The sequence below is a fragment of the Oryctolagus cuniculus genome, chromosome 1 (assembly GCF_051225735.1).
Source record: "Oryctolagus cuniculus isolate XC-2025 breed Fujian yellow rabbit chromosome 1, ASM5122573v1, whole genome shotgun sequence".
Taxonomy (NCBI): domain Eukaryota; kingdom Metazoa; phylum Chordata; class Mammalia; order Lagomorpha; family Leporidae; genus Oryctolagus; species Oryctolagus cuniculus.
Genome location: NC_142867.1, coordinates 53,563,030 through 53,589,445, shown reverse-complemented (window position 1 = coordinate 53,589,445; position 26,416 = coordinate 53,563,030). Strand labels below are relative to the sequence as shown.

Below are 26,416 nucleotides of genomic sequence, written 5' to 3'. Positions count from 1 at the left end.
GGGTTTTACTAGAGCTTAACTGTCCCGAGGAAAAGGAAATAACCAGCTCCAGCTGGTTCTAGCATCCCATGTGGATGAAGAAAAATACCTAATTCTAACCTCTCCTCGACTCCCATGTGGAAGAAGGCAAAGGCCCAATTCCGAACCTCTCTGGTCATTCTGTTGGCAGCACAGCTGAAGTTCACAGGGAAGACAAGACTGAGGACTAACACAGGCGCTCCCTAGGCTTCCCCACCCCCAACGCCTTACCACCACTCCAGTATTGCCGGAGGCCTTTTCAAGCAGGTGTTTTTTTTCCCCACTGCATCATCTCTGACTATCAAGAAAAAATTACAAGGCATACTAAAAGGGCAAAGAACAGAGGCTGCTATTTGGTTCTGTGATTAAGACACTGCTTGGAACATCTACAACCTGTATGGGAGTAACTGGTTTGACACCCAATTACACTGCTTCTTTTTTCTTTTTCTTTTTTAAGATTTATTTATTTATTTCAAAGTCAGAGTTACAGAGGGAGAAGGAGAGGCAAAGAGGGAGACAGAGCTCTTGCATACGCTGGTTCACTCCCCAACTGGCCACAAAGGCCGGAGCTGCGCCAATCTGAAGCCAGGAGCCAGGAGCTTCTTCTGGGTCTCCCACGTGGGTGCAGGGGCCCAAGGTCTTGCACCATCCTCTACTGCTTTCCTAAGTCACAGCAGAGAGCTGGATGGGAAATGGAGCAGCCAGAACTTGAACCGGCGCCATATGGAATGCCGGCACTGCAGGCGGCGGCTTCACCCACTGCACCACAGCGCTGGCTCCTGCACTGCTTCCTATCCAGCTTCCTGTTATTGCACACTCTGGGAGGCAGCAGGGGATGGCTCAAGTACTTTGGTCCCTGACACCCACATGGGAGACCCAGATTGAGTTTCTGCTGGCCATTGTGGGTTTTTGGGGAGTGAACCAGCAGATAAACAATCTCTGTGTGTGTCTGTCTCTTCGCTTTTCAAATTAAAGAAAAAAAAAAGGCAAAGAGCACATACAGTTTGAAGAAACAGAGCAAGTATTCACAGCAGACTCAAATATGGCAAGGATATTGAAATGATCAGATCAAGAATATAAACCAACTACAGGGATGGGTATTGTGGCATAATGGGTTAAGAAATTGCTTGGGACACCCATAACCCATACTGGAGTGTCTCGGATCGAGTCCCACCTCTGCATTTGATCAAGCTTCCTGTTAAAGGCAGAAGGTGATAGCTCATATATTTGTGTCCTTGCTACCCATGTAGTAGACTGGATGAAATTCCTGGCTCACGGCAGTTTTGGCCTAGTCCAGCCCTGGCTATTGAGGTTTCTGGGGAAATGAAGCAGTGGGTGGGAGATCTCTCTTTCTGCCTTGCAAATAAATAAATAAAACTTTAAACCAAGTATGATTAATATGCTAAGGGATCTAATGAATAATGCATTAACAGGAAAAGTAAGTAGGCAGCTGAAAATTCTAAGAAAGAACAAGAAGAAGTGCTAGAAATCAAAACCACAGTAACAGAAAGAAAGGGAGTCTTTGATAGGCTTAATAGACAGGACACAGTTGAGGAAGGAGTCTCTGAGCATAAGGATTTCTCAATAGAAACTTCCCAAACTGAAAAGCAAAAAGACAAGTGATGGGGCAGGGAAGGAGCGAAGAACAGAATATCCCAAACTGAGCCAATTACAAGACATTTAGCATACATGTAATAGAAACATTTGGAGGATAAGAAACTGGCAAATGAACAAAAATTATTTTAAACGGGAAAATTATTTCAAATATGTGAAACAATCTTTAGAATTTCCTCAAATTAATGGCAGACGCCAAGCCACAGATTCAGGAAACTCAGAGAATATTAAACATGATAAATGCTCGAAAAACCTACAGCTAGGAATCTTATATTCAAGTTTAAAAAAATGTGAAAAATCTTTAAAGAAGTCAGAGGAAAAGAACACCTTACCTAAGGGTAGCAAATATAAGAATTACATTCAGTTTTTCAGAAACTGTGCAAGGAAAAATAGGGAAGAATATGATATTTAAAGTATTAAAAGAAAAACATCCCACCAAACTGGAGTTGTGTACCCTGAAAAAATATCCTTCAGAAACGAAGGATGGGCCAGCACTGTGGCATAGAAGGTTAAGCTGCCACCTTTAATGCTGGCGGTATTGTAATATGGGCACCAGTTCAAGTCCCAGCTGCTCCACTTCTGATCCAACTCCCTGCTAATGCACCTGGGAAAGCAAAGGAAGATAGCCCAAGTCCTTGGGCCCTTGAACCCATGTGGAAGACCCTGATGAAGATCCTGGCTCCTGGCTTTAGCCTGACCCAGCATCACCCATTCTGGCTATGTGGACATGTGGAGAGTGAACCAGCAAATGAAAAACCTCAATCTCTCTCTTTCTCTCTCTTTCTCTCTCTCTCTCTCTCTTTCTAATTCTGCCTTTCAAATAAATAAAATAAATATTTAAAAATAAAAAAAGAACTGCTAGGCGATCACTTAGGAGAAAACTGAGATGACCTTGTGTTTGGTAATGAATTCTTAGATATAACATCACTAGCTCAATCCATCAAAGAAAAAATTTAATAAGATAGATTTCATCAAAATTAAAATTTTCTGGTCTGCAAAAGATATTCTCAAGAGAATGAAAAGATAAGGCACAGACTGGAAGAAAATATTTGCGAGCCCATATCTGATAAGGGAGTGATGTCCAAAATAAACAAAAATTCTTAAAACTCAACAATGAGAAAACAAACAATCCAAATTTTAAAATAGGCCAAAGACCTTAGCAGCCATCTCACCAAAGATAGACAAATGACAAATAAACATATTAAAAAATGTTCTTTGGGGCCCGGCACTGTGACATAGTGGGTGAGGCCACTGCCTGTGTGCCAGCATCTCATATGGGTGCCAGTTCTAGTCCCGGCTGCTCTGCTTCTGATCCAGCTCTCTGCTAAGGCCTGGGAAAGCAGTGGAAGATGGCCCAAGTCCTTGGGCCCCTGCACCCACGTGGGAGAGGTAAAATCTGAGCAGGCATATTAGAAGTTGCACACTGCAGGGGATACAGACTGCACATAGTACAGTCAAGTCACTAAAGAAACAAGAAAACAGCCGAACAAAGAAAAGGAACAGGAAGGGAACACTGTGTTCCCAAGTCACTCCAAAACCTAAAATCTTCAATTTTATACAAAAAGCCATTAGATGTGAAAAAACAACAAAGTGTGAGCCACACATGAGACAGAAAGTAGACAATAGCAATTGCCATTCAATGGACCCAGATGGTGGAAATACTTTGAAATAAGACTTCAAAGTAGCTATTACAAACATGATCAAAGAACTAAAGGAATCCATGCTTAAATAACTTTCAAAAAATATTTATTTATCTATTTATTTATTTATTTGATAGATAGGGACCAGCACTGCGGTTCAGTGGGTAGAACCACCACCTGCAATGCAGGCATCCCATATAGGTACTGGTTTGAGTCCTGGCTGCTGAGCTTCCAATCCAGCTCCCTATTAATGGTCTTAGAAAGCAACAGAGGATGGCTTAAGTGCTTTAACCCGTCACCCACGTGGGAGACCTGGAAAAAGCTCCTGGCTCCTGGTTTCACTCTGACCCAGTCCTTGCCATTGCAACCATCAGGGAAGTGAACCAGTGGATGGGAGATCTCTCTCTCTCCAACTCTACCTTTCAAATAAACAAAATAAATCTTTTTAAAAACAAGAAAGAGTTACATAGAGGGAGAGGGAGAGAGAGAGGGAGAGAGAGAGGGAGAGGGAGAGGGAGAGGGAGAGGGAGAGGGAGAGGGAGAGGGAGAGGGAGAGGGAGAGGGAGAGGGAGAGGGAGAGAATCTTCCATCTGTCGTTTATAGCCAGGACTCCCCCAGACCAAAATCAGGAGGCAGGAACTCCATTGAAGCCTTCCATGTGGGTAGCAGCAACCCAAGCTCTTGGGCCATCCTTCACTGCCTTACCAGGCCTATCAGTAGGGAGCTGAAATGGAAGTGGAGCAACTGGGACCGGAAGCAGCACTCCAACATGAGATGCCAGAACCACAAGCAGCAGCTTACCTCACTGCACTACAGCACAGCCCCATGCTTAAAGAATTAAAGAGAGTTGTGGGGAAAACATCTCATCAAACAGAGACTACACATAAGCAGCTAGAAATCATTTGAAAGAACAATTGGGAATTCTGGCACATAAACCTGCAGTATACAAAATGAGAAATTCATTCAAGGTACTCAAGAGTAGATGTGAGCTAGTAGAACAAAGAATTAAGTCATTTGAAGACACACTGATAGAAATTATGCAGTCTGAGGAACACAGAGAGGGAAAGAGTGCAATCTCAGGGAAGAGTTAGAGAGAAAATAGCAGAGGAAACTCCATGCAAATTAGAGGGGCACTGTGGACCTTCATGGAAGGTATGGACATGCACAACTCAGGACACCAGCAGCCAAGAGCCTCAGCACCAGCTTCGGAGTGAGGTAAGACAGCACTGCAGCAGCACAAGCCACTGCTGATAAAGCTGCAGGAAGAGCCCGGCATGAGTATGGCTTGGAGTCCTGTGGGGGACAGTATACCTGCCAACCTAGAGGATAAAAAGGAGGCACATTTCTCTCTCCCTGACCACCTAGCACCGGTGTCCAGTAACTAGCAGGGTGGGCATCATTCTGCACATACGTAACAGCTGTGTCAGCTTGTTCTGCATGCCCAGCAACCAGCCAAGAGATGTCTGAATCTGGCTGGGAGAACTGACGGGGGCCGGGAGCTCATGACTGTGGGAGCCTTGTGTGCTGGGACTGTGAAAACACTGTGGCTGTGTGGGAGGGCAAAGGGTGTCTTTGGGTAGTCCCTGTGGTTGGTTCCACATGCTCAGGGCTCCCTGATTCCCTGGTGAGGGTCATTGTTGTGGCATCTGTGCTCACACTGAGGACAGCAGGGATCCTTTGTGTGGTTCTTGTGGCAGTACAGATGAATGTTGTCCCCACTGGGACTACCACCCAGGCATTAGTCTCTTTGGAGGAGAGGAGGTGAGTGTGAAACTACACCAACAGAGCTGAACCAACCTCCCCTCTGATTAAAAAAAAAAAAAAAAAAAAAAGAGGGATGTACCAGGCCCAGTTTGGGAGTCACCTTGGACACTCCCATCACCCTGGAGCACTGAACAGAGTTCCCTGGCCACACCAGCACACACTTCTGGGTATTCACTGAAAGAACACACTCTACTAATCCACAGAGGCATAGTCCAAAGCTAAAAGCCATCAAGGGGGAAAAATAATAAACCAACAAGTATCTCCACAAATCCCTAAAAATAAATGCAGCAATTCAAGAAACAAGAATAAGGAAGACAATATGATGCCCCCAAAGGAACACAACAACACTCCAATACTAGAATGTGAAAATGAAGAGACTGAGGAAATGCCAGAAACAGAATTCAAAAAATTGATCACAGGATTACTCAGAAGTAATCAAAAGCAAATCCACAAGCTAAAGAAATCCATACATGACATGAAAGAAAATTTTCCTCACAAAACTGAGACTTTAAGAAGTCAAAATGAAATATTGAAAATATAGAATTCAATAGAACAAGTAAAAAATGTGTTGGAAAGCCTTAACAACAGAATCGATGAGGCAGAAGAAAGAAGATCCGAGTTAGAAGACAAATCTCTGGAAATTTTAGAGTCAGGCCCTTCACCAGCAAAAGAAAAATTAGAAAAATAAAAACACTGTTGGAGATCTACAATATACTATCAAATGACCCAACATATGGGTCTTAGGAGCTCCTGAAGGCATGGAAAGAGAATGGATTAGAAAGCTTTTTAGTGAAATAATTACAGAAAAACCAACTATTTTGGTTTCTATTAGCATGGAATATCTTTTTTCATCTTTCACATTCAGCCTATGTATATCTTTATTGGTGAGATGGGTTTCTTGTAGATAGCAAATAGATGGATTTTTTTTTCCATTCAGCCAATCTGAATTCCCTAATTTGTAGAAAGAAAGGGTTATCTAAGTTCAGGAAGTACATAGAACTTCTAATACACATGACCAGAAAAGATCTTTACCACAACACATTGTACTCAAACTCTCTACAGTAAAACATAAAGAAAAAGTTCTAAAATTGGCACAAGAAAAATGTCACATTATTTTCAGAGGACCTCCAATTAGACTCACAGCAGACTTCTCAGAAATCCCACAGGCTAGGAGAGAATGGCAAGATATAGTCCAAGTCTTAAGAAGAAAAAACAGTCAACCCAGAATACTATACCCTGCAAAGTTCTCATTTATGAACAAAGGTGAAATAAAGACCTTCCATAACAAACAGAAATTGAGTTTGTCACCACTTGTCCAGCCTTACAAAAGATGTGTAAGGATGTGCTACACACAGAAACATGGCCATCAGTATGAAAGAAGGTGAAGGTAGAAAATCTCCCAGTAAAAGTACAAAGGAAATCCAAATTAAACGATAGGAATAGCTATGGAAAAAACGGCAGGGCCAAGACGTTACTTAATAGTCACCTTGGATGTAAATGGTCTCACTCTCCAGTTAAAAAATACAGATTGGCTGAATGGAAAAAAAAAATCCATCTATTTGCTATCTACAAGAAACACATCTCACCAATAAAGATATACATAGGCTGAATGTGAAAGATGAAAAAAGATATTCCATGCTAATAGAAACCAAAATAGTTGGTTTTTCCATCCTAATATCAGAATAAATAGACTTCAACATAAAAAACTGTTAAAAGAGACAAAGAAGGGCACTACGTAATGATTAAGGGATCAATTCAACAGGAAGATGTGACTATAATAAATGTATACATACCTAATTACAGGGCACTTGGCTGATTAAAATGCTAATGGATCTAAAGGGAGACATAGACTCCCATACAATAGTAGTGGGGGACTTCAATACCCCACATTCAGCAATGGACAGATCAACCAGACAGAAAATCAGCAAGGAAACAACAGTAATCATCACTATAGTCCAAATGGACCTAACAGACATCTACAGAACTTTTCATCCTAGAGCCACAGAATACACATTGTTCTCACCAGAGCATGGAGCTTTCTCTAGGATAGACCATAGGCCAGGCCATAAAGCAAGTCTCAGAAAATTCCAAAAAATCAAAATCACACCATGCATCTTCTCTGACCACAATGGAATGAAGCTGAAAATCAACAACTCAAGAATCTCTAGAATATATGCAAACACATGGAGACTAAACAAAATGCTCCTGAATGAACAGTGACTTATAGAAGAAATTAAAACACTGTTGAGGAACATTTTTTTTTTCCATACTATTTGTTGAACTCTTTACTTCATATAGTTAATCTTCTGTGTATAGGTTAATTGAAAATAGATCTTAGTATAAAATAAGAATAGGAACAGGAGAGGAAGAATGAAGAAGGGTCGTAGTAGGGGTGGGAGGGTGGGTACAGTTGGAAGAATCACTATCACTATGTTCCTAGAGTTTTATTTATGAAATGCATGAAGTTTGTATACTGTAAATAAAAATTTCTGAGGAAAATGAAAAAATAACATAGAGAAAAAGAAGGAAGTAAACCCAGCCTCAGAGAAATGTGTTACATTATTAAGTGTTTCAATGTAGGTAGGAGGCATTCTAATTAGGAGAGAGAAAAAGAAACAAAAAAATTCAGAAATAGATGAAATGTTCCAAAATGTATGATAACCACAATCTATACATCCAAGTAGGATAAACACAAAGAGGTCTAGAAACATCACAGTCACAATGAAAAAAAAAAATCTTGAAAGCAGCAGGAGAAAAACAACTGATCATATAGGAGTACAAAGAAACACCAATCAGGTTAACAGTTGACTTCTCTCTGAAACAGTGGAAGCCAGAAAGCAAGGAGGTGACATATTCAAAGTAGTAAAATTTTTTTAAATGTAAAACCATCAAAGATCTCCTATCCAGAAAAGCTGTTTGTCAAAAAAGTGAAGATCGAGTAAGATATTCCTATAAGAACAAAAGCCAAGAGGATGCATTAGTGACAGATACGACTTAAAAGAAATAGCAATGCGAAAGAGAATGAGAAGAAAATTGCCTAGGCTAATCCTCCACCTAGCGGTGCTGGCACACTGGGTTCTAGTCCCGGTCGGGGCACTGGATTCTGTCCCGGTTGCCCCTCCTCCAGGCCAGCTCTCTGCTATGGCCCGGGAGTGCAGTGGAGGATGGCCCAAGTGCTTGGATCCTGCACCCCATGGGAGACCAGGAGAAGCACCTGGCTCCTGCCTTTGGATCAGTGCGGTGAGATGGCCGCAGCACGCAGGCCGCGGAGGCCATTGGAGGGTGAACCAACGGCAAAGGAAGACCTTTCTCTCTGTCTCTCTCTCTCACTGTCCACTCTACCTGTTAAAAAAAAATTGCCTAATGCTCTTTTCCAGCTTCAGTTTTTTTTAATATTTATTTTATTTATTTGAAAGAGTTACAGAGAGAGGTAGAGACAGAGAGAGAGGTCTTCCATCTGCTGGTTCACCCCCCAGATGGCCGCAATGGCAGAGCTGCTCCGATCTGAAGCCAGGAGCCAGCTGCTTATCCTGGTCTCCCATGGGGTGCAGGACCCAAGCACTTGGGCCATCCTCCACTGCCTTCCCGGGCCACAGCAGAGAGCTAGACTGGAAGAGGAGCAACCAGGACAGAATCTGGCGCCCCGACCGGGACTAGCACCTGGTGTGCCGGCGCTGCAAGCCGGAGGGTTAGCCTAGTGAGCTGCGGCACTGGCCTTCAATTTTTCTTAAAATTTGGCCAATCCAGATCAGACTATCATGCAAAATGGTAGAATGAGAAACTCTAAAAGCCAGTCCCTTCACTACAGCAACACATGAGCTAGAAAGAACTATTGCAAAATTACTTTGGAACTTGTTTCTATATTTACAACAACAAGGGGAGATGACAAGAACCTTGAGGGAGGGAGAGGCTGGTGATACTCTGGAAGGTAGCAACATGCACACACTCTAACCAACCCCCACTGCTCAGCACCACCACAGCGTCAGTCCTTCCTGTCCTTCAAACAACAAGAGGTTTTGTTTGTACGTTTTTTGGATCTTCTTCTTCTTCTTCTTCTTCTTCTTCTTCTTCTTCTTCTTCTTCTTCTTCTTCTTCTTCTTCTTCTTCTTCTTCTTCTTCTTCTTCTTCTTCTTCTTCTTCTTCTTCTTCTTCTTCTTCTTCTTCTTCTTCTTCTTCTTCTTCTTCTTCTTCTTCTTCTTCTTCTTCTTCTTCTTCTTCTTCTTCTTCTTCTTCTTCTTCTTCTTCTTCTTCTTCTTCTTTCTTTTTTTGGTTGATCAAGGAATACCCCGAGGGAGCAGCCTTAATTGTGTCCCTCTCAGTAGCAGCAGGTTCTCCCAGTGGCATCTGTAAGAATTAAAAAGACAGCATATGATTAAAATTTCTTTTTGAAGGCAGAAATTGAAGGAAATATCTTTTTTAAAAGATTTATTTATTTAGTTAGTTGAAAGACAGAGTTACAGAGAGAGAGAGAGAGAGACAAGGAGAGAGAGAGAGAGATCTTCCAACCATTGGGTCACTTCCCAAATGGCTGGGGCTGGACCAGGCCAAAGCCAAGAGCCAGGAGTTTCTTCCAGCTCTCCCACATGGGTGCAGGGTACCAAGTACTTGGGCCATCCTCAGCTGCTTTCCCAGGAACATAAGCAAGGAGCTGGATTAGAAGTGGAGCAACCAGGTCATAAATTGACACCCATATGGCATGCTGGCATTGTAGGCAACAGCTTAATCTGCTACACTACAGGGCCAGCCCCGGAGGAAATCTTTGTCAGATCAGTAAATGACCACTGAAATAATGAAACAGAAACTGCACTTGCTATACACAACAAGGCATACATATTTTTTTAAAAGTAGATACAAAAAGTCACACGTGGGTTTTTCCAGCCTCCAAAAAGCAAAATCCAGCAATCTCTCATGAGTGGGAGGATCAGATTTCTAGAGTTAGTACACTGTAATACTCAAAATGTCCAGTTCTGAATAAGTAAAAATGGAAAAATATACAAAGGAATAGAAATGTATGACCCAACACATGGAAAAAATATTTTGACAGAAGCTTTATGAAAGGAAAGGCCACCACAAAACTCACCAAATACCCGAATAAGGTAAAAGGTTTATTGTCGAGTCGGGGAAACCCAACAGGCTGTCTCGCCGTGCACAGAGCCAACAGCAGCCTGTACCAGGTCTTATATAGCTTTGCAGAGGTAAGGAAGTGGGAGTGGCAAATCCCATTAGGGTGGGGTTGGAGCTGACACTTGTGATTGGGTTATTAGGTCACCTGACTTCTAGTAAGCCAGACTGGGTTTAGGACGATGGCACCATTTTACTAACACTGTCCCTGAGAAAACTCAGACATTGGAATTACTGGTCAAAGATGTTAAATAAACTAATGTAAATATGCTCAATGAACTAAATAAAACCAGGACCAAAAACTAAAGGAAATGAATATACATGCATAAAATGAGAATATCCCTAAAAAGAGAAATTATGGAATCAAATAGCAAGATGCTATTTTGAAATTATTTTATTATATTTAGTAGGTAGAGACATACAGAAATTTTCCATCTGATGTTTCACTTCCCAAATGCCTATAAGAGCTAGGGCTGAAGCTAGGAGCCAGGAGCCCAATCCAGACTTACCACATAGCAGCACAGACCCAAGAACTTGAGCTATCCTATCAGGGTATGCATCAGCAGGATGCTAGAATTTGGAGAACAGGACTCCAACCCAGGCAATATAACATGCGACACAGGCATTCCAACTGGCATCTTAACCACTATGCCAAAGCATACCCCAAGACGCTACTTTTTTATCCAAGTTCAAAAAATCCCTCAATAGAATTTTTTTTAACCATAACAACTTCTATTTTTTTTTAAAGATTTATTTGTTAATTTGAAAGCCAGAGTTACAGAGACAGAAAGAGAGAGAGATCTTCCACCTGCTAGTTCACTCCCCAGATGGCCTCAGTGGCCAGGGTTAGGCCAGGCCAAAGCCAGGAGCCAGGAGCTTCATCCAGGTCTCCCACCAGGGTCCAGGGGCCCAAAGACTTGGGTCATTTCCACTGCTTTGCCCAGGCCATTAGCAGGGAGCTGGATGGGAACTGGGGCAGCAGGAACTCAAACCAGCACCCATATGGGAGGTTGGTGTCACAGGCAGTAGTTTTACCGACTATGCCACATGCTGGCCTCTAGAATATCTTTTTATAAAATAGAATATTAATTATTTATTTTCATTTTATTTGAAAAGCAAAGAGAGTGAGCCAACAGAATTTCTAAAATTATAAAATACAGTCTCTGAAATTAAACCATAAAATATTAAAGATCATACTAATATCATTTAAAAGAGAACTGTTAAACTAGAAGACAAGCCTAAAGATTGTACAAGGAAGCCAGAAAAAAAAAAACAATGAAAATGTTAGTAGGAGGATAAAGATATTGAGAACAAAATGAGAAATTCAAACACATTAAATATATATTTATTCCAGAAGAAACACAAGGGAGGCAATATACAATGGAACAGTGGCTGAGAGTTTTCTAGAATTGACAAATAGCAAGAATTCCCATATTAAATAAATAAAAAATTTAACATAAATTTACAATCATATGAACTATAATAAAATGGAAGAACAACAAAAAAAAGAGGGAAAAAAGGCAACCAGTAAGAGAAGACAGATAGCTCACACAAAATAGCAATAAGATTGACACTGATTGTTTCTCAACCACAAACAGAAAACAGCAATTAATGGAATATTGTTTCAGTAGAGATTTCTTTTAAAATCAAGGCAGAGGGGCCAGTGCTGTGGCACAGCAGGTTAAGCAGCTGCCTGTAACACCAGTATCCCATGGGTACTGGTTCAAGACCCTGCTGCTCCACTTCTGATCCAGCTCCCTGCTAATGCACCTGGGGAAGCAACAGAAGATGGCCCAAGTGCTTGGGCCCCTGCTCTCATGTGGAAGACTTGGAAGAAGCTCTGGGTTCCTGTCTTCTGCCTGGCCCAGCTCCCGCCATTGCAGCCATCTAGGGGGTGAACCAGTGGACAGAAGACCTCTCTCTCTATAACTCTGCCTTTCAAATAAATAAATAAATCTTTAATAAAACAAAATCAAGGCAGAATATAGTGAACATGATTATGCTAATACAATTAAATGAAATTAACAATCTATCAAACTACACTACCAAGATTGACTCTAAAAGAAGCAGAAAATCTGAATAGGCCAATAGCGATAGATTAATAGCCAAATACACTTCCTCAACTAAAAGAATGAGCCCCATTTTACAAGTGAGATATGTCATTTCGTTAAAAAGAGAGAATTTTCTCTTATATAAACTTTTGAAAATAATAGAAAAAGATAACAAGGTAGTCAGTTTGCTTCATGAGTCTAATAAAAGAATGATAACTTAAACTAGACAAGGATGGCCCAGGAGAAGAACGTTATTGACACATCTCTCCAGTAAGTCCTAACTAAAATGTTGGCAAATTGAATACAGATGTGTATGAGAACACAAATACAGTACACTAAATTTGACTTTACCCAAGAATGCATGGATAATTTCACATTAAAATGCCTATCAATTAATTTGCCATATTATTAGTTTTTAAAAACCATGTAATTGCCTTCCAGTTTGAAGAATGCTAAAAGCCCCTACTGAAAGTTCACCTTTAGAAACAGAAATTTGGCCTTGTGCTTGAGGTACTGTGTCTCACATCAGAGTTCCAGGGTTCTGCTCCTGACTCCAGCAGACTGCTAATGCAGACCCTGGGAGGCAGCAGAAATGCTCAAGTAACTGGGTTCCTGCCACCCATGGGTAGATCTGGACTGAGTTCCCAGCTACTGGCTTCAGCTGTGGTCCTTCTGAGGACATCTTGGGAGTGAACCAGTGTGTGGGAGCTCTTTGTCTCTCTTTCTGCCTCAGATAAATAAATAAATAAATAAATAAAAGCTCACCACTCATCTTGCAATAAATACACTAAACAATAATATATTTAACCTTTGTTTTTAAATTATTTTAACTATAAAATATGTAGAAACATAATATAAAATGTATTATCTTAAGTAAACAGTTTAGTAGTGTCATGTATGTACACATTGGTATATAGCCAGTCTTCAGAATTTTTTTTCATCTTGTATTAAGCAAAATTAAACACATTTTTCTGAAATGCAGGCAATTACCATTCTACTTTGTCTCTGAATTTGACTACTTTAGGGAACTATTGTAAGTAGAGTCAAGGAGTATTTATCTTTTTGTGTCTTGGTTGTTTGACTTAGATAATGTGCTCAAGTTTCATCTCTGTTGGAACATGTCAGAGTTTCCTTCCTTTTTAAGGCTGAATAATATTCTATTGTGTTATATAGTGTAATTTGTTTATTCATTTACCTGTCCAAGTATCTTGGGTTGCTTTCCTCTTCTTTGCAATTGTGAATAATGCTGCTATGAACATGGTGTACAAATATCTGAGACTCTACTTGCATTCATGGGAATCTTTAGAAGCAGTATTGTTGGATAATAGGGAAATTCTGTTTTTAACTTGTTGAAGAACCGCCATGCTCTTTTCCACGGTGGCTGCACCATTTTGCATTCCCATCAAAAGTACACAAAGGCTCAAATTTTTCCATATCATCAACAGCATCAACACTTGCTATTTAGTAACCATCCTAAAGGTTGTCAGGTGGTATTATGGCTTTGATTATAATTTCATAATAATTAGTGATGTTGAGCACCTTTTCATGTCATTTGTGTATACCTTCTTTGGAGAAATGACTGTTTAATCCCTTGCCCATTTTTAAATCAGATTGTTTAGTTTTGTTGTTGTTGTTATACACCAGGAATTCATCGTGTATTGTGAACATTAACTTCTGTCAGATATACGATTTGAAAATATTTTCTCTCATTTTTAGAGCCTTTTATCTTGTTGAGTATGTCCTTTGATCCATCGAAGTTTTCAGTTTTGGTGCAGTCCATTTCTTTTTTATTGCTTTTGTTACCCATAGTTTTGGAGTCATTAAGCAACACTTTGGGATATAAATCTCAGACAATGTGAGTGGTATAGGAGTTGAGTAAATTAGATGTTACATATATCAAATGAGCATTTCAAATAACCAAGATTAACATGTGCAAAAAATTAAAAAATTTCAACAGAAAACTGGCAACTATTAAAAATCCCAAAGGGAAACTGCAGAAATAAAAAATTATAATTGAAATGGATAATTCAATAGATGAGCTTAAGAAAATATTAGAACACACACACAAAAAAAGAATTAATGAACTAGAAATTAAAATATTCAGGTTAAAGCCTGTTTTGAAGATTATAAGGGAGAGTACAGGACACAATGTGAAGATCTAATCCATGTATAATTGACACCCAGAAGCAGATGCTAAGAGTTAGGAACCAAAAGTAATATTTGATGATATACTCAATCCCCCAATTTCCAAACCTGATGAAATATATCAAATCAGGGATTCGGAGAGTTTTTGAAACCTCAAGTTTGATAAATACAAAGAAAACTGTATCTAGATTTATTATAGTCAAACTCTTGAAAATCAAAAGCAAAGCGTGAAATACAAACAAGTAGAGGAGGAAAAGACATGTCACCTTCAAAAGAAAAACACTAATGCTCAATTTTCTTTTTGGCAAAAATTATAGAAGACAAGGGAATGATATCCTCAAAATGATCAAATTTCAAAGAAACCTTCCAATTCACAATTTTATTCTTCAAAATTAAAGGTAAAGACTTCTCATGAAAAAAATCAGAGAAACTTTGTCAGAAGAAGGCTGGCACTGTGAGAAATACTCAAGAAAACTCATCAGACTGCGTGAAAATGACCCAGTCAGAGCACAGAACTGAAGGAAGAGATGGAGATCATTGGAAAAGATACAGATTTCAACTACATAAACAATTTTTTACTGTTTAAAAAATAATAATGCCAGGTAGGTATTAAAACACAAGTAGCAATAAAACATAACCATCACACAAAACATGTGGAGATAAATGGAATTAAACTGTTATAAATTTCTTGAATAGTTCAGGAAGTAACAAAAGTCTCATTTAAGGTAGACATTAATATTTGCTATTAGCAACATGTTATCATTTATTGGGTGAATACTAAATGGATAATGAAAGGATATATTACTCAAAAGTTAATATAAGGGAAAAGGTAATAAATCAATGTTCCCTTAATCTAAAAGTGAACAAGTTGGGGCAGGTGCTTGGTGTAGCAATTCAGATGCTATATGGAACACTTGTGTTCCATATTGGAGGACCTGGGTTTGAGTCTCAGCTCTGCTCTCTGTTTCAGCTCCCTGCCAATGCACACTCTGGAAGGTATCAGGTGACGGCTTAAGTACTTGGGTCCCATTCATCCAGGTTGGAGATTCAGATGCAGTCCTGACTACTGGCTATGGCCTGACCCAGCTCTGGCTGTTGTGGGATTTAAGGAGTGAGTCAGAGTATGGGAGATCTCCCCTCCCCTCTCCTCTCCTCTCCTCCCCACTCCCTTTCCCTTTCCCTTCCCTTCCCTTCCCTTCCCTTCCCTTCCCATCCCTTCCCTTTCCTTTTCTCCTCTCTTTCTCTCTCACTTTCTGTTTTTCAAATAAATAAATGTTTAAAAGGGAATAAATAAAGCAATAGAAAGCACAAATAGAAAAGAATTTGAATGACGTTAGACATAAAACCAATTACATCACTAAGTACATACAGTGAGGTGTCAACTAATGAGGGCTATATCTTCTGAGAAATGCATCATTAAGTGATTTCATCATTGTGTAAACATCACAGAGCGTACTTACATGAACTAAGACAACTGTGATATATCACTAGATGATACAATCTTACGAGACCACCATTGCATATGTGGGCCACTGAAGCATCATTACGTGGTGCATGACTGAACATTAAACATAAAAGGATGAGACATAGCAGTTAAAAGATCAATACGAAAAGCAAGCATTTTTAAAGTGCAAATTACAAGTTAACACATCTCAGAAAATAAAAAAAAAATAAAGGTAAGATGCATTTAGAAAAAAAAGAAAACTGATCAAATACAAGTACCAATCCAAAGAAATTTGTGTGCGCTTATTCATATTTTCAAATCTCTTAAGTTCTTAATGTGTTTTTGTCTGCTTGTTTTGCCATCAATTGAAAGAGATGTTAAATTTGCCAATTGTAATTGTATAGTTCTCCTTTTAATTCTGTTCATATTTGCTGTATGTATTTTGATACTATGTTATTAAGTGCACACATGTCCATGTAAGTATAAATGTAGGGGCCGGCACTGTGGCGCAGTGGGTTAAAGCCCTTGCCTGAAGCGCCGGCATCCCAAATGGGCACCAGTTCTATTCTCTGCTGCTCCTCTTCTGATCCAGCTCTCTGCTACTGCCTGGGAAAGCACTGGAGGATGGTCCAAGTGCTTGGGTCCCTGCACCTACGTGAGAGACACGGAAGAGGCTCCTGTCTCCTGACTTCAGGTCGGCTCAGCTCTGGCCATTTGCAGCCATATGGGGAATAAACCAGCGGATGGAAGACCTCTCTCTCGCTCTCGCTCTCGCTCTCTCTGTAACTCTTTCAAATAAATGAAAATAAATCTTTTTTAAAAAAGTATATACATATACACACAAACACACACATTCAGAAACATAAAAACAACAAAATAGGACTCTAAGGAAAAAAATAAAATACATAAAATGTAAAGGGTATATTTTATATAATAAAAAGAAAGCAAAAATCATAAACATTTTCAAATGGAAAACTTAACAGCTATTTTTCAGAAAATGATAGAACAGGCACACAAAATCTCACTGAGGAGGGTGGTCTTCGGTCTGGCAGTTAAGACACCCATGTCCCACAGTGGAGTACTCGGGTTCAACTCCTGGCTCTGGTTCCTAACTCCACCTGCCTGCTGCTGCAGAGCCCGGGAGACAGTAATGATGGCTCAAGTAGGGGGTTCCTGCTACCCAAGTGCGATCTGGACTGAGTTCCCGGCTCCCAGCCCCCAGCTTCAGCCCTGAGGTTGTTGCAGACACTGGGAGAATGAAGCAGCAGATGGGGGAGTGACCTCTCACTTTCTCTCTCTCTCTTCCTTTCTCCCTTTCACTCTCTCTCTCTCTCTCTCTCTCTCTCTCTCTCCCTCCCTCCCTCCCCTCAAATAACTAAATGAAGATATAGCAGATTTAAAAAATATGATTAAACAACCTGGCTTCATAGGCATTTACAGAACATCACATCCACCAACTGCTCATGAACCTAATTTTCAAGCACACATAGAAATACACCAAAGTACTTTATGGATAATCATAAAACAAACCTCACCACATTTTAAAGGATGGGGCAATATGAAGCAGAGCTTGTCAACTTTAGTTAGCACAGATAACAACTAACATCTTGACAAAACATCCAAATTTAGCATTTTCTGAAGCCTCCAAGTAGAACTGATGCTACAGGGCTCATGAACCACACTGTGAAGGTGAAGAATACAGACTATATTATCTGACCACAAATTTTTTTTTAAGATTTATTTTATTTGAAAGGCAGAGTCACAGAGAAAGGTAGAGACAGAGAGAGAGGTCTTCGATCTGATAGTTAACTCCCCAGATGGCCGCAATGGCTGGAGCTGTGCCGATCTGAAGGCAGGAGCCAAGAGCTTCTTCCAGGTCTCGCATGCAGGTGCAGGGGCGCAAGGACTTGGGCCACCTTCTACTGCTTTCCCAGGCCATAGCAGAGAGCTGGATCGGAAGAGGAGCAGCCGGGACTAGAACCGGCACCCATACGGGATGCCGGTGCTTCAGGCCAGGACTTCAACCCACTGTGCCACAGCGCCGGCCCCAACTACAAAATATTTTAACTATAAATTATGTAAAAGATTACCAGAAAATAGCTAGAGTTTTTGAAAGTAAACACTCATTATTTTTTAAAGATTTTTTTATTTTATTTGAGAGGTAGAGATACAGACAGTGAGAGTGAGAGACAGAGAGAAAGGTCTTCCGTCTGCTGGTTCACTCCCCAGATGGCGGCAAGAGCCAGAACTGCGCCAATCTGAAGCTGGGAGTCAGGCACTTCTTCCCGGTCTCACACTTGAGTGCAGGGGTCCAAGGACTTGGGCCATCTTCCACTGCTCTCCCAGGTCATAGCAGAGAGCTGGATTGGAAGTGGAGCAACCAGGACTAGAACCGGCGCCCATATGGGATGCCGGTGCCACAGGCAGAGGATTAACCTACTGCGCCATGGCACCAGCTAAACACTCATTTTTAATAGCTCACAGATCAGAGAATAACAATGAATATTATAAAATATTTTCAACTGAATAATAGGAAAAAACTACCCATAAAAACTCATAGGTAGCAGCTATAGCAGTACTTATAGAGAAATTTTAAATGTTAGAAGTACATATTAGAAAAGAGAGGCTGAAAATTAATTGTAAAAGTTTCCAATTTTTGAGGCCAACAAAAGAAGAGGAAATCAACCTAAATAAAGTAGGATAGATAAAATAAATCAGTAAAATAGGAAGCAAACATACAATAAATTTAATAAAGGTGGTGCTTTTAAAATGTTGTAAGTCTATAGAAATATTGATTAAAATAAGGGAGAAAGCACAAATTATGAATTTTAAAACTTCTATAGATCTAAAGATTAAAATGCATTATGAAATACTTAATGGTAATGAATTTTACAGCTAGTACAAGATGAACTGTGGGTGCTGTGGCACAGTGGGTCAGGCTGCTGCTTGGGATGCCCACGTCCCATATCAGAATGCCTGCTTTGAGTCCTGGCCACTCTGTGCTTCCCCAGCTGTCTCCATGGGAGACCCAGATGAAGTTCCTGGCTCCTGGCTTTGGCATGGCCCACCCCTGGTACTTGTGGGCATTTGGGGAGAGAATCAGTGGATGGAAGATCTTTTCCTCTCACTCTGCACCCTTCAAGTAGATGACAATAAGTAATAAAATAAAACAAAAAAAATTAAATAGAACAGTCATTTACCCTAACAGTTACGATGTCTGTCTCTCAAATTGGAGTGTTGGAGTTCAATACCAACCTCTAGGTCGTGACGCCAGCTTCCTGCTAATGCAGTCCCTGGGAGCCAGCAGTGATGGTCAACCAACTGGGTTCCTGTCACCTGGATTGAGTTTCAAGCTCCCAATTTGGGCCTCAGCCCAGCCCCAAATATTGTAGGCATTTGGGGAGTGAATCATAGATTGGGAGCTTGCTAGCTTTCTCTCTCTCTTTCTCTCTCTGCCTCTCAAATAACTAACTAAACAAATAATTTTTTTAGAAGACAATGACAGAGAAAAATGGTAAGAAGCTGGACTAGTGATCAGTTGTGGAGAGCCCTCAGTGCATATCCAGAACAAAGTTTATCAAGTGGGAAGCAACTGAGTTGGATAAAAACCAAGTCATAAGCAGGAAATAAGGATGCAGAAAACTCTCTAAAACCAGTTAGTAGGGGGAAAAAAGAGAAGACAGAATGGTGGTTGAAAGGGTCAATCGAGGGGCTGGTGCTGTGGCACAGCGGGTTAACGTCCTGGCCTAAAGCACCGGCATCCCATATGGGCGCTGGTTCTAGTCCCGGCTGCTCTTCTTCCAGTCCAGCTCTCTGCTATGGCCTGGGACTAGCAGTAGAAGATGGCCCAAGTCCTTGGGACCCTGTACCCACGTGGGAGACCTGGAAGAAGCTCCTGGATCCTGGCTTTGGATCGGCATAGCTCCGGCCATTGCAGCCAACTGGGGAGTGAACCATCAGATGGAAGACCTCTCTCTCTCTCTCTCTCTCTGCCACTCCTCTGTGTAATTCTGGCTTTCAAATAAATAAATAAATCTTAAAAAAAAAAAAGAAAGGGTCAATTGAAATTATTGACAACATTGGGGAAATTATACACACTTGAGGGCTGAAGAGACCGTGCTAGTGAAGGCAGGAAGATGGAAGATGACAGAGAGAATGTTAGCAAAGCAAGTTCTCTAAGGAGAAAAGCGACACAGAACCCAGAACACACACGGTAGACAGAGCACATGAGCATGGTGGTCTCTGAGGAGGGAAGTCATCCTCTGGGACAGAAGGAGCAGAGACCTAGATCAAGACAGACTATTCAGATGAAGAGAGCAGTGGGGAAAGGCGTGCTGTCCTGGGCTAAGCTTCCTCACTGTGGGTTTAGGGCACTGGCTTAGGGAGTGACTGTAGGTCTCTAAAGTGAGATTCATAGCTCAGAGAGCAGCTGGAGACGGACATCCTGACAGATATCAGATAGCACAGACCTGCTGGGCAAATCCACACCCAGGGCTCACTATTAGGAAGCATTTGCTACAGGGGAGCCGACACTTTCCTCGCATTCCCGGAGACGGCGGCTCCTCTCCAGCCCCTTGCTTTGTCTCCCTCTGCCTGCAATTTCAGGCTCCCCGCCAGCACGACCCCGCAGACTGTGAGGACAGTCAACTTTTGTATTTGTGTTTCATGCGACTGTTGAGCACGTGAAATGTGCACAATGTGCCTGAGGAATTGAACTTCCAAGTTTTACTTAATTAACTGCAATTTCAGTAGCCACAAGTGACTAGCAGCTGTACTCACTAGGACAGCTTCAGAGCGAGTTCTTTCTCCTGTGACCCCACAGGCGAGGAAGAGGGTATTGGGGCTCACAAGACATTTTGCAGTTGAGAAGTATTTTCCCAGGAACTACTCTGGGAGACCCTGCCAAGAGTAGGTCTGTAGTTTCAGAAATCAGATTTTCTTTGCTTGTGCACACGAAACTCACGCGTATCAGCTGTTTTGGAGAATAACTGTTATCTCATGCTTAGATTGTGAGTATTCTCTTACCTTAGGGACGGTCCCATCCCCAAATCCACATCCCTGGGAAGCAGTATTAGCTCTTGATGAGAAAATGTGGAAACGCAGGAGACAATTTAGCCGAGGCGAAAGCAGTTCCTCTTCCTCTTTTGTGGTCACAGGGAGGAAGTCTGGAGTCCTAGAAATAGTCTTGGCTGAGAATCAGAGACTTGGATTCAAATTTTGTCTTAGAATAAATTATTCAACTTTTCTGACTTTGCATTTGACATTTGAAAAGTAGAAAGAACAATACCTTCTTGAAGGGCAGTTGCGGGTGCTACATACAATGAATAACTTATTCATTCCACACTGATGTGCTGGGTAATGAATTAGGTACTAGGAATAACGGGGTGGGGGCAAAGCATAGGATTCTTGATCCAAAAGAGTTTATGCTCTAGTGTGAGAAGGTAGGCATCAACCAGGTAATCCCACAAGTACATACTGTAGCTTTATATTATAATTACATGTTATATAAAATTACAGACTGTGATATATCCAGGAAGGGAAAGGAGAGACGAGATGATGTTTAAAATGTCTGCAGATTCTAGACACTCTTCCTCCGAAAGGTAGAATCTACTTCCTTACCCAATGGATATGGGCCAATCTTAGTGGCTTACTTTTATTTATTTATTTATTTATTTTTTATTTTTTGACAGGCAGAGTGGACAGTGAGAGAGAGAGACAGAGAGAAAGGTCTTCCTTTGCTGTTGGTTCACCCTCCAATGGCCGCCCGGCCAGCGCGCTGCGGCCGGCGCACCGCGCTGATCCGATGGCAGGAGCCAGGAGCCAGGTGCTTTTCCTGGTCTCCCATGGGGTGCAGGGCCCAAGCACTTGGGCCATCCTCCACTGCACTCCCTGGCCACAGCAGAGAGCTGGCCTGGAAGAGGGGCAACCGGGACAGAATCCGGCGCCCCGACCGGGACTAGAACCCCGTGTGCCGGCGCCGCTAGGCGGAGGATTAGCCTAGTGAGCTGCGGCGCCGGCCCAGTGGCTTACTTTTTAACAAATAAAATTCGGCAGATGCGATGCTCTGTGGCTTCTGAGGCTAGTGCATTAAAAATGAGATGGCATCTTCCTTCCGTCTGTTTCCATTTCTGTCTCTCTTTCAGTGCTTGGCTTTGAAATCAAGTCAATAAGTTGTAAGAATAGGCCAGAAAGTACAGAGAGGACCGTGGTGAGCCCCTGAAGCCAACAGCTTGCCAGCCAGGAGTGAGCCATTTTGAAGTAGAAATGCCAAAGTCAGACCTTCAGATCACTGCATTCCTAGGTGACACCTGACCTCAATCTCTAAGAAACCACAAGCCAGCAGCACCTAAACAAGGCATGACCGACTACTGGCCCACAGAAGCTATGAGGGATAATGAGTGATTGCTCTTGTTCGAAGACATTAAATTTTGGAGAGATTGGTCATCCAGTCTTAGATAGCAAATACAAGAGGAAGTCAGGGGACAAAGTCTGGGGGACTGGGAAAGACCTGCAGGTGAAATGATATTTGAACTAGTAACAGGAGGAGAGAAATCAGAGAAGAGGGAAAGTGTTCCAAGGGCCCTTTAGGCAAATGATAACTGAGAAATCAGAAGTTATCCAGGGTGGAAGGAACACACACCAATGAGAAAGGGAGAGATGGAAGATTCCTGAAAAGACAAGATGGAAGGGTTAGATCACTCGGGGCCTTGGAATGACATTTTTTTTCTAGATATGGCAGAATGCTCCTGATTGGTATTCATCTGGTTGGGATGCAGCAAACCTGATTTCTAGGTTTCTGGTCCCTTTCCCTGAGATGGCAAACACATGAGGAGGATCAGGTTCACTGTCTGTATGCTCATGGATGTGGGGAGATTGTCTGAGATACCCACCCGGTGGTACAGGTAAGAGAGTCAGAGTACACATGTGGAGTTCCAGAGAGAGGGTGAGATGACCTGTGCACATTTGGAAGCCAATAGCAACCAAACAGTAAGTGAAAGCAGTGGAGTGAATGAGCCCAGCTGGAAATAGGACAGAAAAATAGAAGCTTGGGACACAGAATTATGAAATTTTAGGGTAATCGGAGGAAAGTGGTTAGCAAAGGAAAATGAGAAAGCAGCCAGAGAAAGAGACGAAAATGAGGGTGTCTCAGGGATGTGGTGCTCAACACGAGCAATGCAAGTGAGATGGGGTAGATGAAGAGCCCACTGAACTTGCTACGCCAAGTCTTGACACCATAAAGAGGGCTGTTTTCATAGAATAGGTGGTGGTGCTGAAGCCCAGCAGGGGAAGGTTGAGGACTAAATGGAAAGCAAAGAAATGGAGGTTGGAGAACTCCTTTACGAAGGTTAGGTGTGCATGGGAGGAGGGGACAGGAGCTGGACAATGAAGTTAGAAGACTAGAAGGTTATTTTTGGGTTGTTGCTTTTAAGGTGGGAGAGAGGCTTGTGTGTGTTTCAAAGCTAAGGGAAAGGATCCAGTATAAAGTGACATTGAAAATCTGGAAGACAGAGGGAATAATGTACCCAAAAAGGATTATGAAAAGTGGCCGGCGCAGTGGCTCACTAGGCTAATCCTCCGCCTTGCGGCGCCGGCACACCGGGTTCTAGTCCCGGTCGGGGCCGCAGCGCGCCGGCCGTGGCGGCCATTGGAGGGTGAACCAACAGCAAAGGAAGACCTTTCTCTCTGTCTCTCTCTCTCACTGTCCACTCTGCCTGTAAAAAAAAAAAAAGATTATGAAAAGTGATAGATTCAGAACAAAGTGAAGCACTTGAATATTGGTGGTTGTCTTTAAACATACTTTTAACTTGTTGAAAAACTGTGAATTATAACACAGATGTATGAGAGTGCTTAAATACATGACTCAGTGACTCATTATGGGGAACATCCAGGGAACCAGGCAAAACAACACTTCCAGCACTCCAGAGGCACCCACTTCTATGTTGCCCTCACGTGTCCCAACACCCTAACCCTAGCCACTCCTACCGCCCCAGATTCATTGTCATTATTTCCTGTTCTATCTAGTTTTTCCTTCTTTCCAGTTTCACCACCTAACTTGCATATCCCTAGCAACGCTGTTACATTTTCACTTGATTTTCTTTTCCAATTGTTTTTTCTCATTTTCTTTGAAAGGCACACACACACACACACACACACACAGAGAGATAGAGAGATAGAGAGAGATCTCTTCCATCTGCTGATTTACTCCCCAAATGCCCACAACAATCAAGGCTGGGTCAGACTGAAGCCAGAAGCTCCATCTGGGTCTCTCCTGTGGGTGGCAGGGACTCAGTTGCTGGAGCCACCATCTGCTGCCCCCCACGGTGCCCATAAGCAGGAAGCTGGTTCTGAAGTGGAGAAGCAGGCACACCAGCATCCTCAGTGCTGCACCCAATTTTGCTTGCTCTCGAGCCTTCTATAAACATAAGAATACTGTGTGAATTCTTTTATTGCACTTCTTTTACTTAATATTTATATTTGTAGGGCTTATTCATGTGGTGGCAGGTAGCTGTTCTCTCATCTTCATCCCTGTATAGTATCCCATTGTATGATCGTGCCACAACTCATGTATCCTTTCTACCATAAGAGGGCATTTGAGTTATTTCTTAAGGTTATTGCAAAAATGCCCAACGAACATTCGTGTACATGTGTCCTGGTGCACACATGCCTGAGCGTCTCTTGGTGTGTTCCTAAGAGCAGGAGTTTGTGGTCACAGAATATGCAGTCCTATACCCTCATTAGCTTTTCACTTCACTTTTTCAAAGCAGTTCTACCAACGTATGCTCCTATAGGAAAAAAAAAAAAAACAAACAAACAAAAAAAACAACAAAAAAAAACTGAACCTAGTTAGAAATGAGGCAACTAATAGCATCATTATTAACACAATTTACCTGTAGTTCCAAGCGATCCGTTCCTGAGTCAGGTGCTTCCTGCGGGTAAATTCTAACCGGCTGGGTCTTCTCTAGCTTCCAGAGTCTCTCAGCTTGCTTTGTTATCACAAAGTGGAACACCGTTTCCCTTGTGTGTTCCACGTTAGCTTCTTCCTTGGGAAGGCTTTTGGGGAGCAGACTCTCTTGTGCCACCATTGATGTCCATAGTTCTCTCATCGTAGGGTAGGTCCTGCAGTGGATGGTGGGTCTTTTGCATGCAGTGTAGCGCTGCCTGGGGCACGTCAGTAGATGACAAAGTCAATGAGATCTGGAGCTGGGAGGCTTGGGTTTGGATTGCTGCTCTGCACTCACTAGTTGTACAAGCAGGACCCGGACCCAGTCACTTCACCTGTCTGCTCTCAGCTTCGTTATCCGGAAAATGAGAATAACAACAGTAGCTACCTGCCAGGGTGGCTGGCGGAATCAAATGAGGCAATATATGCAGAGTCCTCAGAACCCCGCGTGGTATGCTGTTGCTCTGGTTTCTACTCATTTCCGTTTCGGTGGCAGTGGAGGTTAGGGGTTATGAATATGGAATACTTGAGTCAGAAGGTATTCAGGTCCTAGCTCTGCAACCACAGGCCAAGTAACCCACCCTTCATCTCAGTTCCTCACCACTATACCTCGGGGTAATGTCTGCTACTCACACGGGTGCTGTGCCGATGAGTGGAGATGGCAGAGGCAAAAAAAAAAAAAAAAAAAAAAAAGGCTCAGTGCTGATTACAGATGCGAGACATGGCGGCTGCTGTCAGTCTAGCAGGTGAGAGCCACTGATCCTGCTCTCAGGTGTTGGGTGCAAACAGCTCACCAACACTCAATCCATAGGTCCTGAGCATCGACCAGCGGGTGGCTGAGGGGCGCAAGAATGCATGGGACACTTAGGGGCAGAGATGACAGTGACAGCCACTTCTCGTTTGCGTGTAGGCCCTGCACAGTATATGCTGAGTTGAATGAGACCCAGTCTACACTGCATGGGCTCAGATAGGTGGGCGTCACCAGTAACATGCAGATGATGGTCACTGACAGATATGAGCAGTGTACATGGAGCAGGGAGCTCTGGGGCCAGAGAGAGGAAATACCTAGTTGGGCATTCTTCCTGGAAAAAAGCTTTTAAGGTGAGTCTCAAAAAATGTGCATCTTGGAGCCAACATTGTGGTGTAGTGGATAAAGCCACTGCCTGTGACACCAGCACCCCATATGGGTGCTAGTTCAAGTCCTGGCTGCTCTACTTCCAGTCCAGCTCCCTGTTAATGGCCTGTGAAAAGCAGTGGAAGATGGCCCAAATACTTGTGCCTGTGCTACCCATGTGAGAGACCCAGATGAAGGTTCTGACTTCTGGCTTTGGCCTGGTTCAGCTGTTGCAGCCACTTGAGTAGTGAACCTGCAGATAGAAGACTTCTGTCTTTGTAACTCTGCCTTTCACATAAATATATAAATAAATAAAATTTTTAAAAAATGTGCATCTAAATGGGAGAAGTTGCCGAAAATACTGGTCAGCGTGTCCTGTTGCAGCAGTTTGCTCCCAGGGGGGTCCAGTCCTGGCCCTTGTGGGCATTCATTCAGGGAGTGAACCAGTCTGTCTGCCTTGGAAATAAATACGCGCATTAGTAAAACGATGTTTTGTACTGCGTCTATTTCCCTTTTCTCAGTTATCTTCATTTAGGGATTCCTCCGGCACAAAATAGGCGCCAT

At 42.2% G+C, this 26,416-nt stretch overlaps 1 protein-coding gene across 1 annotated transcript; it reads right to left on the bottom strand.

Annotated features, from left to right (window-relative positions):
- Positions 1-8,901: 8,901 nt before the first annotated feature.
- LOC108177487 (uncharacterized) lies at positions 8,902-25,430 on the bottom strand. The gene is made up of 3 exons (XM_089328571.1): positions 24,686-25,430; positions 20,823-20,986; positions 8,902-9,380 (listed from the first exon to the last, which is right to left on the bottom strand). Exon 3 carries the CDS (start codon positions 9,378-9,380, stop codon positions 9,036-9,038), a length of 345 nt encoding a protein of 114 aa, XP_089184697.1. The 5' UTR covers positions 20,823-20,986; positions 24,686-25,430; the 3' UTR covers positions 8,902-9,035.
- Positions 25,431-26,416: the final 986 nt, after the last annotated feature.